The sequence below is a fragment of the Capra hircus genome, chromosome 23 (genome assembly GCF_001704415.2).
Source record: "Capra hircus breed San Clemente chromosome 23, ASM170441v1, whole genome shotgun sequence".
Lineage (NCBI taxonomy): Eukaryota > Metazoa > Chordata > Mammalia > Artiodactyla > Bovidae > Capra > Capra hircus.
Genome location: NC_030830.1, coordinates 39,245,004 through 39,260,572, shown reverse-complemented (window position 1 = coordinate 39,260,572; position 15,569 = coordinate 39,245,004). Strand labels below are relative to the sequence as shown.

Here is a 15,569-nt window from a genome sequence, read left to right as displayed (position 1 = left end):
GCGAGCCGCACGGAAAGTTTGTGTTGAGGAGCCGGGGCTGGGGGTGGGGGCTGCGGGGAAGGAGGGGGCGGGGCGCGGAGCGGGGCGGGCACCGGCCGCGAGGGGCGGGGCCGCGCGGGGCCGCCCCCGGCCGGCGCCCGGGCCGCCCACCCCGGGGCTCCGGGACCCCCGCGGCAGCCCGCCCGGCGTCTCCGCGCCCGGGCGCCTCGCTCCTCGCCCGCCCGGAGCGGCGCTCTTAACCTGCCTGGAACGCCGGGCGCTACTCCCCCACCTCCCCGGTTCCCCGGAATCTGGGGCTCCGGCCTGGGCGGGGCCGAGGGCGGAGCTCCAGCCTCGAGGGCAGGGCTCCCGTCGGGGCCAGGGCCCGGGTGCCGCGTCACTAGGAGCCCGGCGGAGCCTCAGGGCGCACGGGCCTCGGGGCTCCTTACCCTCCACCCCCCGAGTCCCGAGCAGCCGAGGCGGAGCGTCCTCTCCGGCCCGGGGGCCCGCACCCCCGACTCCCGGGGCCCCAGAACCGGCCCCGCCCTAGAGGCTGCGCCCGCCCTGCCCGGACCCGGTTTGTCTGGTTCTCCCCGAGAGGCTTGTTTCTCGAATTTCTCCCTTTCCCCCTCTTCCTGTACCTCCGGGGCCCTCCCTCGTCCCGGCTCCCCAGGGGCCCCCGCAGGGGGCGTCTCGACACCGCGAGCCCGCCGAGTTTCGGTAGGACCCGCGATGGGCGCGTGGGAGGGGACGCGGGAGCGCCCCGGGCCGGAGCGGGACGGGGGTGGGGGATCGGAGGCCTCCAGTCCCCCGGACCCCTCCTGCCGCCTCGTTTTCCGCACGCGCTGAAGAACCGCTGCCCGTCCGGGCCTAGGAAGTGGCTTTATTGGGGGTGTGGGTACCGGCTCTCCGTCCCCCATCACCTGCCCCCTCCTCTGAGCCCGCGCCGGCTCCTCGGAGCCCCAGTACAGTCCCAGAGGGGGTTAAAACAACACTGACTACTGCTCCTGGACAGGAAGTGACTGGGGCGCGGGGCGGGGGTGGTGTTGGTGAAGCGGCACAGCCTAGCTCCGCGACCAGATGTGCAGCTCCAGCTCCAGATGTTCTTCATCTCCGTCCAACCCGCCGTCTGAGCTCCTCCCCGCCCCCGCACCGTGCCAGGCTGGGCAGTGAATGAAGGTCACCCGGAGACGGTGAGGGGTCAGCCCCCCGACAAGGGAGAAGTCTTCATCGAGAGGCTCTGGTGAAGGGACAGTGCAAGCCTCCAGCGTGAATCCTTTCACTAGGATCACTCGCAAGCCAGCTTCCCGTCGAAACTGGAGAGGGCGATGGCGAACGCCTGCAGGGCGCACAGCGGATACCGGTAGTCTAGGGTGAAGGCGTCCTCGGCCACGCGGCCGAACTGCAGCACGATGTAGTCGGCTATGGACACAAATACGGGTGGGGGCGGCCTGAGACCTCGTGGGCTCTCTGTCCTGGCAGACGAAGACCTCATCATTGAGGGAAGGGCCCCCACCCTTGCACTGGGACCCCAGTCCTTAGCCACCATCTCAGTTATTCACCCTCCATCCATGCACCCTCTTATCTCACCCAATAAGCCTGCCTGCCGCTGTACCCGCCACTGTAAGCCCCTGAGGGCAAGGACCCTGCCTTACCTTCTACTGCCCAGGGCTAGGCAGATGACCTGCCCGCATTGTAGTAACCAGTCAAACTTGCTTATGCCTAGAATCCTTCCTTTCCAACGTTTGCTGATTTTACCCCATCCCACACCCCAGGTCCTGAGACCACCAACCTCATGGCCTCAACCAGTGCCCCTACTCAGCCCCTACCTCATATCTGGCCCAGGTTCCCAGCCCCAATCCCAACACTTCCCCCAGCATCCATGGGACAGGATGTTGCTAAAAATACTCCCAACCCAGGCAGACCAGGCTCCACCAGAAATGTGATCTGGAGATGGGTTTTTAAGACCTTAGGATAGATGACACTGGGGGCACCTCCCTAGGATGAAGTGGGGGTAGGGAGCTCATTCAATGTTAGCCAATCCTGGGAACCTGGAAAATCCCTAGGAGATACCACTCTGTATCCAAATCCCTTCAACCTAGTGGGGACCTCTCCTCCAGGCTTGTAACAGGGGATGTTTTTATTTGTGTCTGAGTATATCTTTTTTTCCCTAATTCTATGATAGCAGGCCTTTGACCTCACTGGAAAGACAATAGAAATGCTTGACTTATACTTCCTACTCCTGAAAGACAATCATCTTGATGGGGTTAGGAGTGGGGCACTGGAGACAGAGTACCTGGGTTCTGACCCCAGCTCTGCCTTCACAAGCTGTAAGTTACTCAGCCTCTCTGCACCTCGGTTTTCTCATCTGCCAAATGCTGTTCGGTCGCTAATTCGTGTCTGATGCTTTGTGACTCCATGGACTGCAGCACGCCAGCCTCCTCTGTCCTTCCAATAGGGATAGGAATAATACCTTCCTCACAGGGTTGTTGAGAAGATTTAATGAATCAGTATCTGTGAAGTCCTGAGAACAGTGTCTGGTCCACAGAAAGCACTGTGTATTTGTGAAATAAAATTTGAGGGCCAGGGTAAGTGCCTGCAGTTGCTGAGAGACTTGGGTAAGGGACTGCCCTCTCTGATCCTCAGCATCCTCTCTGGCCACATAGGGGCTGGGCTATAAGTTATGGGTTGTTGTTTTTTTTTCATATTTATTTTTATTGATTTGGCTGTGCTGAGTCTTAGTGGCTGCATGTGGGACTGAGTACGCTGACCAGGGGTTGAACCTGGCCCCCTGCACTGGGAGCATGGAGTCTTAGCCACAGGACCACGAGGAAAGTGCCCATAAGTTTGTTTTTTTTTAACTTTTACTTTTGGCAGAGCCTTGTGGCTTTTAGGCTCCACTTTCAGTAACTTATATGCAGAGTACATCATGAGAAACGCTGGGCTGGAAGAACCACAAGCTGGAATCAAGATTGCTGGGAGAAATATCAATAACCTCAGATATGCAGATGACACCACCCTTGTGGCAGAAAGTGAAGAGGAACTCAAAAGCCTCTTGATGAAAGTGAAAGAGGAGAGTGAAAAAGTTGGCTTAAAGCTCAACTTTCAGAAAACTAAGATCATGGCATCTAGTCCCATCACTTCATGGGAAATAGAGGGGGAAACGGTGGAAACAGTGTCAGACTTGATTTTTGGGGGCTCCAAAATCACTGCAGATGGTGACTGCAGCCATGAAATTCAAAAATGCTTACTCCTTGGAAGAAAAGTTATGACCAACCTAGATAGCATATTAAAAAGCAGAGATATTACTTTGCCAACAAAGGTCCGTCTAGTTAAGGCTATGCTTTTTCCAGTGTTCATGTATGGATGTGAGAGTTGGACTGTGAAGAAAGCTGAATGCCAAAGAATTGATGCTTTTGAACTGTGGTGTTGGAGAAGACTCTTGAGAGTCCCTTGGACTGCAAGGAGATCCAGCCAGTCCATCCTAAAGGAGACCAGTCCTGGGTGTTCGTTGGAAGGACTGATGGTGAGGCTGAAACTCCAGTACTTTGGCCACCTCATGCGAAGAGCTGACTCATTGGAAAAGACCCTGATGCTGGGAGGGATTGGGGGCAGGAGAAGGGGACGACAGAGGATGAGATGGCTGGATGGCATCACCAATTCGATGCACATGAATTTGGGTGAACTCCGGGCATTGGTGATAGACAGGGAGGCCAGGTGTGCTGCGATTCATAGGGTCGCAAAGAGTTGGACACGACTGAGCGACTGAACTGAACTGAACTGCAGTATCTTATTTCCCTGACAAGGCCATGTAAGTGAAAGTACCAAGTCCTAACCACTGGACCGCCTGGGAACTCCCTTTCAGTGGTATTTAAACGCTAGCAGCGTAACTGTCCCTTCAACACAGTCTTACCCAGAACAGCCCAGCATCTGCCCAGGCTCTGGTCAGTGCTAGAACGAGGGCCTGAAAACAATGCACCCGAAGACAGCTGCTTGGAATATCTGAGGCTCTTTGGGGGGTACAATGTGAGTGCCCCACAGGAGAGAGTGACCTTCCTGAATGTTCTGGCTGCAGGGATAAAGGCCAGCTCCACTCCAGCACGCGCATGTGTGTGTGTGTGAGAGAGAGAGAGAGAGAGGGAGATGGCAGGGGGAGAGGGGAGGGAAAGACCTGAGTGAGGGCTGAGGTCTTGGAGGTGGTGGGGAACAGCCTGGCTTGTGTCCTCAGATACTCACGGTCGTCAGCGTGGACAATCTGGAAGTTCTTGACCGAGGCCTGGGTGACTCGGCCTTGGAAGTTGAGGGTGTAGGAGCCACTGTCTTCATTCCAGATGGGGGGCTTATTGTGCAGCTCGATGAGGCTCTCCAGCGTCTTGTTCTGCCAGCGCACCAGCAGCCCGTCGCTGGCCTGGGGTGTGAGGGGTGGGGCAGAATTAGGGGCAGGATAGTGAGAGCTGGCTATCTTGGGACTGATGGGGTGGGGCGGTGGCTGGGGACCTGTGGTGCCCCTGTATGTGTGTGCAGCCTGGGTGTCAACAGCCATGGTGGCCAGGGTTTCTTTGAGTACGCCCACGGTATCTGCGGCATCCACCTGGCCAGGGTGTATGTCTGGGAGAATGGGCTTGGCTGTGGGTCGCCAAAGTGGAAGGTTGAAAAGTGAAAAGCAGTATCTGCCACACAGGAGGGGCTCTGTGCCATTGGTCCCAAGGGGTCTTAGGCCACACGCTGGCATCTATCACAAGGATGAACCAGATATTCTAGGATTTACAAGGAGCTCAGAGTTGAGCTTCAAGAGATGTACAGGTAAAGAGTAGTTAAAATGTCCTGGAAGAGTTTCTGGAAGGAAGGAGCAGGGTCTGTATGAGACATGTATTTCTTTTCTTGGTTTCTTTGTCCCCTGTTCATGTTCATGTATTAGAATGAGTCCTCTCAAGATTGTGTCCTCCAAGAAGCCTTCCTGACCCCAGGTGTGATTTAAATGTCTTAGCTCTGAATTTCCATAACACCTCGCTCTTATGATTTCTCCCACTGCACTGTTATGGACGGAATTAGATACCCTAACAGCAGGCGCAGTATTTGACTAATGGCTCTGTGCCTTACAGGTGACAGGGGATGAGATGGTGGGATGACATCACTGACTCAATGGACATGAGTTTGAGCAAGTTCTGGGAGCTGGTGATAGACAGGGAGGCCTGGCGTGCTGCAGTCCATGGGGTCGCAAAGAGTCGGACATGCCTGAGTGACTGAAGTGAACTGAACTGAACTCTGTGCCTTAGTTTCCCTCATAACAGGGTGTTGTGAAGATTAAATGATTAATAGTGCATGAACTGTTGTTTTGAGCAGTTCCTCGCACAGAGTAAATGTTCAATAAATATCAGATATTGTTTTGATGGTACCTCTTGTATTGATTTTACATCCTCAATACCTGGCCTTAATAAATGATTGCAGAATGAATGAACTGATGATGAAGAGAGATTCAGAGCAGCTCTGGGTGTCAGTTCTTACTAAGCCCAAGCACACGTGGGAGGCACCGCCTTTGGAGGATCTGTGTGTCTATTCCAGGATGGGAGGAGCAGGTGTGGAGCCACCCAGAGCTTGTGCCCCACGGGTTGGCCAGGTCTCTGACTATTCCAGTGTGGCTTTCCAGCAAGGAAGGATGTGTGATCAGCTGACGGGAGTATTCTTTTTCATTGTAAATGAGTAAAGTGACATCACTGTGAGTATGAGACAGGCCAGTCAACCGTCTCTGAAATCCTGGGCTCACTCAGCTTGCGGTGCTGAGGGGCAAAGCGTGGGTCTGACACACTGAAGGAGGCCCCCTCTCTCTGGGGGCAAGCCCTCCATCTTGCCCTACACCTCACACACACACACACAAAAACAACCTTTGCTTTTAAAAATATGTCAAATCATATCACTCCTTTGCTCAAAGCCCTGCTGTTCCTGTTTCTCTGAGTAAAAACCAGCTACACAGGCTCACCTGCCCCTCACTCTCACCTCTCTGACCTCATCTTCCTCCAGCCACCCTGGCCACCTTGCTGCTCCTCAAACCCAGCAGGCACTCTCCTGCCTCAGGGCCTTTGCACTGGCTCTTCTCCCTGCCTGCATGATCTTTTCCCAGATATCTGCAGGGTTGCTCCTCACCTCCTTCAAGTTTCATCTGCTCAGTGAGACCCACTGTGACCACTGAATTTAAATCAAAACCTAGACACACATCTCATCTCCTTTCCCTGTTCAACTTTTTCTTTTCCCCTCTACAGTAAATACCACTTTCTAACACACTACGCAATTTACTTACTTATCACAGTCTCTGTCTACCGTCTGTCTCCCTCCACTAGAATGCCAGGTTCATGAGAGTAGATATTCGTTTTGTTGACTGATGTCTGCAGTTGCCTAGACTAATACTTGGTACTCAATGTATGTGTGTTGAATGAATATATGAATGATTGATTTTGATGTACACTAAAAAAAAAGCAAACACACAAACACCGCTAACCAACCCTATTGTGCTCGTTTCAGTGAGTTCAGTGAAAACCCTCCAAACTGAACCTATCAAGTTGCCAGAATGAATCTGTGACAGGGCGATGGGTGTGCTCCAGGTTGGGTATGGGGTAGGCGGGACACCCCCTCCCCACCCCACAGGGGTTCCCGGAAGTGGGTTACAAGCCGGTAACTAGGGAGCAAGACCCACAGGGAAAGGCGTGTCAGGGAGGTGCGGGGCTCACGTTGCGAGGCCGAATGGGCACCCTTTCGTTGTCGGAATTCATGCCAGGAATGATGACTGTCATGCGCCGGGGACCTCGGAAGCCCAGCACGTTGGTTTCCTGGGAAGGAGACGCGCATTAGACCACTCGGCGAGGGAAGGGGCCTACCGCAGGGCACATGGGACAGAGGGCGCTCTCACATAGATTACGGCTGCCAGCTCCTGCCGAAGGCTCCCCACGTCCGTGCTGCCGCCGCGGTGCGGGTTCTGCCCATTGTCAAAGACAGTAAAGCGGTTCCCCAGGAGGTTGGACCTGCGAGCAGGGTGGAGCTGGGGGCGGGGCTGAGGGGGTTCCACACCCCTTCTTCCAGACCCCTCCTCACAGCCAAGCTTAAGAGCTTTCTGCCTTAAGCATGGGTGTGTCTTAGGACCCTGCCCCTGGTTTTCTCCATGAAGTCTTATTAAAAACCTGGATCTACAGGGAGACTGGGCAGCTTTCAAACCTCAGCTCTTACTAGCTGTATGACCCCAGGCAAGTGACTTAAACTCTTAGCCTCAACTTCCCCATCTGTAAAATGGGCGTGGTAATAGTATTTACTATCAATTTGTTTGATAAGATTATTGAATGGATTAATATTTGCAAGTTACCTAGAAATACCTCTGACACACAGGTAGGCCTTACATATGTGTTTGGTAAAGACATAAAGAAAAGAAATAAAGCCTGACTTGGGGACTCACTTTCTCCTCATCTCTCAGATTTGTGGTGAGGACTGGATGAGCTATATGGGGAGACATAACACAGGGTAGGTGCTGACTATTTCGTTTGATCAGTTAGTAACTGTTTATTGAATAGCTACTATGTGCCAGATGCTAGGAATTCAACCATGAACAAGACAGGCATAATCCCCCTTTCATGGACTTTATGCCCTACTCCAAGTGAGGTCCCTGGACCAGCAGCATGGGCATCACCCCAGTGTGTCTTAGAAATGCAGAAGCTCACTCCCAGCCCAGACCCTCTGAACCCCTTTTTTTTTTTTGCCTCACCCTGGGGCTTGCAAGATCTCAGTTTCCCAGACCAGGGACTGAATCCAGGCCACCACAGTGAAAGTCCAGAATCTTAACCTCTAGACCACCAGAGAACTCACTGAACCATTTGAAGAAGATCCCCAAGTGATCTACATGCATCAAAGCGGACAAGTGTCCATGTGTATAGAGAAGCCCGGGGCCGGGGGACAATTCCAGAGTGTCTGAGGTGGGGACACTCTGCACAGCGGGGCAGAGGTGACTGGCCCCCGAGCTTCGCAGCCCCACCTCAGCTTCCCAATGAAATTCTCCCCTCCTCGGGACAGATTGGTGGGGTCACTGGAGATGAGGTAGTTGGCGGTCTTGCTGCGTTTCCGCTTCCTGCCAGCCAAGAGAAACACCTGGGGAGAGGGGCAGCGGAGATGCGCTGGAAGACAGAGGCAAGCGGGAGGAGAGTGCGGGGAGGAGAAGGCCCATTTGCCCCCCAGCCCCCACTCCCATTCTGGCTCTTGCCTCGGTCCGGGTCCCTCCCCTCTCCCTTCTCCCTCCCTCCTCCGACCCACCTTCTTCTCGGTGTCCAGGTGCAGGAAGTAGGAGGGATACAGGCCCCGGTCCATGCCCTTCTTGTCCCGGGTCAGCCGGCAGCGGACCGTCCGGCCCTGGGGGGCAGGCCGAAGCACGAACTCCTGGGGTTCATCCACTTCCACGGGTGGGGATGGGGCCCTGTCCTCCTTCTGAGTCGGGGCAGAGGGTGCGTCAGCCCCAGAGCACCATCTCCCCCAGCCCTCGGCAGGCAGGTCCGGACCGGGAGGCAGGCAGGGCAACTCACCGCTTTCTGCTTAGGGGAGAGAACAGAGGCTGCTCCAGTGCTTGCCCCAGGCCCATCAGCCTCCCCCGAAGCTTGCCAGGCTGTGGAGGCTTTGTGCTTTATTAAGATTCTGTTTAGCTTGTGGTTAAGAGCCAAGGCTCTGGAGTCAGACAGCTTGGGTTCAAATCCTGGTTCCACCACTAACTGTCTATGATGTTTGTTAATTTTTAACAACGCTGTGACTCAGTTCGTTTCTTCTGAGAAGTATGCAGGATGGGGGTGGATACCTGGGACAGACCTTAGTTTATATATTTAACAGACACTCATAGAAAGTCTACCGACGTGCCAGGAATTATTCTATGCACTTTCCAAGTATTCCTCTTTGGAATATTATCATTCTTCTTATCTATAACTACTGAGGTGGTTGGTCTCTTTATACAGGTGAAGAAGCTGAGGCTCAGAAAGGCTTAATAACTTGCCCAAATTCACAGTTAGTAAGAGGTGAAGCTGGATGCTGAATGCTGCCCCGTCTTCTGTTAGATGCATAGCCTGTTGAAAGACCTTCCACACATGGATGCTCTTAGGGAGTAAACTGAGGTGAGGCTGAAGGTTTGGATTTCTGCCTTCTAGGCACATGGTGTTACAGAAGTGTTAGCTACTATTGTTACTATGCACATGCAGGGGTGCTAAGTCACTTCAGTTGTTCTGACTTTTTGTGACCCTGTGGACCACAGCCCACCAGGCTTCTGTCCATGGGATTCTCCAGGCAAGAATACTAGAGTGGGTTGCTGCTCCCGCCTCCAGGGGATTTCCCTGACCCAGGGATCGAGCCCTTGTCTCGCGTCTCCTGCATTGGCAGGTGGGTTCTTTACCACTAGTGCCACCTGTTAGTTTAGCAGACAGTAAATACGTACTGAATGTAGCAGCCAATCTCCAAGATGGTATTTGTACTCTAATGTAGGTCCCTCCCACATTGGTCTCTGTGATCAATGGAATAAGGCTGAAGTGATGGGCGGTCGCTTTGAAAGTTAGGTCATAAAAGATATTACAGCTTCTGCCTTGCTCTGACTCTTGGGCCATTCTTGAACTCTGAGGCAAGTTGGCTACCACATCACAAGGACACTGAAGGAGCCTCTGGAGAGGCCTCCAGCCAACCATCATGATAGTAAGCCAATTTAGAAGTAGCTCCTCCGTTTCCAGTCAAGGTTTGAGAATGAGTGCAGCCCCAGTTGACATCTCGACTGCAAATTCATGGGACACCCTGAGCCAGAACTACTCTTGCTAAACTACTCCTAGATTTCTTTTCTTACTAAATTTTTTATTTTGTATTGGGGTATAGCCGATTAACAATATTGTGATAGTTTCAGGTGAACAGTGAAGGGACTCAGCTATACATGTACCTGAATCCATTCTCCCCCAGACTCCCCTCCCATCCAGGCTGCCACATAACACTGAGTAGAGTTCCCTGTGCTTTACAGCAGGTCCCTGTTGCTTTTCCATTTTAAATATAGCAGTGTGTACGTATCCATCCCAAACTCCATAACTATCCCTTCTCCTCATCCTTCCCCCCTGGCCACCATAAGTTCATTCTCTAAGTCTGTGAGTCTGTTCCTAGATTTCTGACTCACAGAAATTAAGAGGATGAATTGTTGTTTTAAGTTTTGGGGTGGTTTGTTACATAGCAATACAACAAATGAATAAATAAGCTCATTTTGCTCATCGAAAACTTTTAATAACTCTTTGGCTGCATTAGGCCCTAGGGTGGCCTGATTATTGCCCCTTCTGTTCTTACAAGGCTAGTACCCTTTGCTCATACGTTCTGTCCCTCACATGAAGGGCAATCAAGATTCTAACCCCAACTTTCTCAGCAGGGGAGAGAAGGGACTGCTACCTAGGCATGTGCATTTGAGGAGTAAATGCTCTCTGGGAGCCACCAAGAAGCCCTGGTAGGCTGAGGTTGCCCATTTTGCTGAAGGCAGGTTTGCACTGGGTGTGAAGTGAGGCTGGTGTTGGGAAGCAGGCCCTTAACCTCCGGGTGAGTGGGCATCTCTTCTCCACTCTAGGCTGCTGCAGAAGAATATTGGGAAACTCAGGACTATGTTTGGAATGCGGTATGGAGAAAGCCGGAACTCATTTAAACATTTCTACATGGTGAATTTCAAGGGCCTACTATACTAAAGGCTCTGCATGCCTGCATATTCCTTCTGGAAGATAATAAACTGGGCTTTCAGTTTATACATCAGTATCTGGTGATCTTGGCCCATGTGAATCAGTCCCTCGAGACCTGACCACTCTTGTACAAAGGAATAAACCCACAAAGCTAAGACCCCACCCTCACCCCCCAGGCTCTGCCCTCGGGGTGATCTCTCCATTCCTGGAAGCCTGTTTCTCAAAGGCTTTCATCACTTTCTCCAGCTGGACCCCTCTCTCTTCCTTATTCCAGCCTGTGCATGTTGGTACCTGAGCCCTGTTTGTGAGGAGGGGCAGCATTCAATATATTTAACAACATGTTCTGCCCCTGGAGACTGCCCAATCAGAATGGACATGGCAGGTTCAGAGGAGGATCCTGGAGGCCCTTGAGGGCCAGTGTTAACCCTCTGGTTGCTGGATAGTTTGGTTGCTGGAAGGTTGAGGGTCCTGGGTGGGAGAGGAGGAAGCATTCTGAGCACTTTCAGAGCAGCAGGGTAGAACTGTTATAATAACTCACAGTCAGCTGGCTGTCACAGTCCCTGTGTCCAGGGGTGTTTATGCCTGTCCCTGTCTGACTGTGCTCCACCTCCTGGTACAGAAAATGTGTGTGCTTTCAGGCGCGGCCATGCAAGCACCTCCGGCTGTGTCTGATGGTTAGGCTGCAGTGGGGAGGGCTCAGGGCAGACAGCGCAAGGCCCCCGGGTGGCAGGTCCCAGCCTGGTGACCCCACAACTGCCTCTTCTGTTCCTACAAACCTGGTTCCCTTTGTCCTCATACCCTGTCACCAAAGAGGGAGCTAAGAATTCCAACCCCAAGGGACTCCACGGCCCCATGCCCGGGTCCCCCAAACCCTGCCACTGGTCCCAGCAGGGACCTCACCCTCTCCCTTCCGGGCTCCCACCTTTTTGCCTTTTCCCTTGGCTTTGCCCTTCTGATTGCTGTTCTTGGTCATCACAGCGGCCGCCTCATCGTCCTCCTCCTCTTCCTCCTTCTTCTCCTCTTCGGAGCCTTTGGGAGTGCCTGGGGGTGGAGGTGGAAGTCTGTTCACCCCTTACCCTGGCAAGGGCACATCACAGTTTACAAGGTTCACCCACGCCTCACCTGGACCCCTCCCACAGCCACAGGGGAGCAACTCCAGTTCACTATTATCGGAAAGCAATAACCTCAGAAAGGCGAAGACCCTGTCTTGAGGCCACACGGCTTATTAAAGTGGGCGTCAAGGTGCCGCCAAGTCTTCCGACTTGAGAACCTCCGCCTTACCCCATCTAGGCCTCACCCGCCCCTCCACACTGACAACTGACTGCCCCTGGATGTCCTGGAACCAGAGCTCACCAAAGCTCACCACCCACCCTTCTTCTTCAGAGCTTTCTCCGCTGGGCACTCCCCAGGAACCAGAAACATGGCTGCTGGTGTCTTCTTCACCGTGCCTGGGCTCACAGAGCAGTCCTTGTCAGCCTCCCCGGACCCTGCTGGTGTGGAAGTGAAGAGGTCACACCCCCACCCCCACCAGCCCCACACCCAGAGACCCTTGCTCCTCTGGAGAATAGGCTCACCTTTCTTCTTCATCTTTCTTATCTTGGTCCCTTCCCCCGCTGGAGCCTCCTTCTTCTTAACTCGCAGAGGTTTCAGTGGGGGGCCAGGGCTTCCCAGATCTCCTGGAAATGGAGGGTGGGGGTTAGACAAAGATGAGTCACACCCTCCACCTCACTCATTGTCCCTTCAGTCCCCTGGGAGGCCCAAAGCTCCTCTGCTTGTCTTGTTTTTAACCCTGAGTCCAAAAAGAACTGAATGAACACTAAGAGTATAACAAGCATTGAATGAATGAATGCCAGGCCATAAGGAAACTCTGAATCCCAGCTCCCACCCCATCTCCATCAGAAATCCTCCAAACCTTCTCTGGTCAGAGCTACAGATAGTCCTCCCACTTCGAGAGGCCCAAGGTCCTAGTCATGTGTCTACATTTACACCAGACCCCAGTACCCGTAGGGCAAGGTGCCCAGCCAGGAAACCATCACAGTATTTTCTTACTGATTGATTTTTATTATAATCACTTTGATACTTTTGTAAAAATTACAAATAAAATTCATATTGAGTTAAAAAAAAAAAAAAAAACTAAAAACTCACCAAGAACATGAAAATCCTCTGCCCTCCCTGGCTCAGCACACCCTGAGCAGGGGGCTGGGAGGATGGTGGTGATGGTGGGGGATGGGGGGGGCACATATTAATTGAAGGATCATTAGAGGGAAGAAGTTTCCCAGGTGGCGCTAGTGGTAAAGAACCCGCCTGCCAATGCAGAGACATAAGAGACGTGGGTTCGATCCCTGGGTTGGGAAGATCCCCTGGAGGAGGACATGGCAACCCACTCCAGTATTCTTGGCTGGAGAATCCCATGGACAGAGGAGCCTGGCAGGCTAGAGTCCATGGGGTTGTAAAGAGTAGGACACAACTGAAGTGACTTAGCACACAGCATGCAGAGGGAAGAAATCACCAAAGGACGGAACACTTGGGTCCAGGCACCTGGTAGCTTTCTGATGTCTCAACCCCTGCACATCCATGAACCCCCAGGCCCCTCTGGGGTCAGTTTTGTGTGTCTTTTTGCCCCCTCTGGACCCTCAACACCCACCCTTTGGACCCTGGGCCTTGGTCTTCCTCTCCTTGGTGTCTGTAGAAGCCTTCTCTTTGGGGGGCTTCTTGGGAGGCAGGCGGACTCTCTCTTTCTTTTCCTCCTCTTCGTCTTCATCTTCCAGGTCATCCTCTTCCTCCTCCTCATCCCCTGTAGGTAGAAATTCATCAATATGGGGGTTGGGGTGGGTCCTCTAATCTCTGTGCGGCTCAGTCTCTCCAGATTTCTGGGAGGCAGTGAAGGAGCCAGGGGTAGGAGGCTCCCCTCTGGAACAGAAACAGGAGGAAGATTCTCAAAGAATGCGGTGACCCCAAAGTCTTCCAGTGTGCAAGTCACACGAGAGCTGGAGTCGGGGGTACGTGGGGGCTTGGCAATCCTGTTCTGGGAAAATGCGCCTCTCTGCAGGTCCTTCTCTCTCTGGCTGTCACTCACCCTCCAGGCATCTTGCAGTTTCCCCTTTTCCATCCCTTCTAATGAGACCCGTGCCTGCTTCTCCCACTCTGCTTCTCCCTACCCTGGTCTGTCTCCCTTTCTAACCCCCAGCCAGACCCATCTGAGCTCCCGCTGACCCCTAGCCGTAGTCTAAGGCAGAGCTCTTAACCGCTCCTTTGTGCCTCGGTTTCCCCATCCGGAAAATGGGGATAAGAACACGAGCATAAAGGGTTTCCTAGTTCAGAGCCAAGGCCAGGGATGCAGACGCTGTTCTCCCCAGCTGTCTGCGACTCTCCCTCTTTGTTCCCGTCCAACCTCTCCTCTCCCGTCGCCCGCTCCTCTGCTGGTCTCCAGCCGCCCCCTTCCCTCGGGTTCGCTCACCGTCCTCCGCGTCCGGGGCGTCCGGGGCGTCTGGGGCGCGGGCTACCAAGAAGGTCTCCCGGGGGTCGCGCTTCTTGGCCTCGGGGTCCCTGAGGAACTTGGTGTAGACTGTCTGCGCTGCCCGGGCCTCAGCCGGTCCCTGCGCGGGCTCCTCCCGCGGCTTCCCCTTCCGCCCCGCTGAGCCGAGATGCGCGGGTCAGGAGGGACCCCACGCCTTCCTGCGAAGGCGCCCACGCCCCCTCGGGCTCCTCACTCCGGGGGCTCCCCGGGGCTCTGTTTCACTTTGGACACCGCTCTCCCGGCTTTCATGCATCCTTCCGCTCTTCCTATCCCTCAGCTCACCCCCTCCGCTTCGTTCCTCGCCTGCGGGCCCTCCCTCACGGGACCCTCACCCTGGGGGTGCCCCGGGACTCGCCCCCCCATCCCCCGCCCACCTCCAGGTCTCCGGGGCTTGGATCCCGTGGGGCAGGGGGCCTCTGGGGCTTCTGGCTTTTTCTTCCTCAACTTCTGTCGCTGCGGAGTGGGGGGTCAAGAGGAGGGAGAGGAAGGAAAGGGGGTGCTCTGAGGGCTGCCCATCACCCTCTAATCCCTTGAGCCGCCAGAAATAACCGCGGATTATCGGGAGGGGAACTGCGCCCCTTCCTGGAACACAATGGATGACTCCCTCCGACGTCTCATGGACACTTCCAATGTCCCAAAGCCCAGATTCCCCCCGCGACATCCCATGCCCCCCAAACACCCCTTTCCTGCAAGAACAAAATAAAGCCCAAACTTCCAGGGAAGTAAGGACCCCCAGAGGCTGCTGAGGGGGACCGGGCCCACTCCCAGATCCCCTGTGCTGCGTGGGGGGGCTGTCTCCACCCCAAGCCGGGTGACCTACCTGCTTGGTGCGCTGCTGGACCTCAGGGCTCCGGCCTTCCTCCTCGTGTCCGCTGAGGGTAGCAAAGAAATCAGCCTGTCTCCCTCCCCAAACCCTCCATCTGAGCCCACCACCAGGCTTCAGGTAGGGTGAGGTAGGGGCTTTCCAGACCTGTCTGAGGCCCACACCTCTCGGAGGGTGTCGTCCAGCAGCGGCATGGTGCCTGCGCCTGGCTGCACCTACTTCTCTGGCCGCCCTGCAGCTCTAGAAGCTTCTCTGCCGCCGGCCCCAGCTAATCCAGGCTCAGCCTCACCCCCACCTCCTGCAGGCTCCAGAGGGTGGCAGGACTGTGGGAGGGGCTCCTGCCCAGAGCACCCTCCCCGCTTCCCCCGGCCCGGCCCACTAAGAGAAGAGGCTGAACTCGCAAGATCTCAGATCCCCAGCGGCCTGAAGGTTGGCGCCCTGTAGGAGGTCCCCCCACGCCCTGAGCTTTGCCTCAAGAGATGCTGATTTGTAATGTGGTAGTGGTAAATGGGGCATGGGAAGAAAACATGAGATCGGATCCTGTATGTAT

General features: G+C 54.5%; 1 protein-coding gene across 1 annotated transcript; it reads right to left on the bottom strand.

Moving 5' to 3' along the window:
- Window positions 1,243–15,326, bottom strand: TULP1 (tubby like protein 1). Its single transcript, XM_018038904.1, has 15 exons — window positions 15,167–15,326; window positions 15,017–15,068; window positions 14,571–14,649; window positions 14,137–14,313; window positions 13,324–13,473; window positions 12,254–12,355; window positions 12,050–12,166; window positions 11,602–11,720; window positions 8,532–8,537; window positions 8,266–8,436; window positions 7,991–8,103; window positions 6,881–6,992; window positions 6,702–6,800; window positions 4,216–4,387; window positions 1,243–1,401 (listed from the first exon to the last, which is right to left on the bottom strand). Exons 1-15 carry the CDS (start codon window positions 15,211–15,213, stop codon window positions 1,268–1,270), a joined length of 1,650 nt encoding a protein of 549 aa, XP_017894393.1. The 5' UTR covers window positions 15,214–15,326; the 3' UTR covers window positions 1,243–1,267.

What these genes read in the sequence shown, in the direction of transcription:
- TULP1 (XM_018038904.1), bottom strand. Translation starts at nt 15,213, where the DNA reads ATGCCGCTGCTGGACGACACCCTCCGAGAGGTGTGGGCCTCAGACAG. An exon ending in GAAAGCTCTGAAGAAGAAGG is followed by an intron (nt 11,721 to 12,049) that starts GTGGGTGGTGAG and finishes CTCCACCCCCAG; the next exon opens with GCACTCCCAAAGGCTCCGAA. An exon ending in AGCTGGCAGCCGTAATCTAT is followed by an intron (nt 6,801 to 6,880) that starts GTGAGAGCGCCC and finishes TCTCCTTCCCAG; the next exon opens with GAAACCAACGTGCTGGGCTT.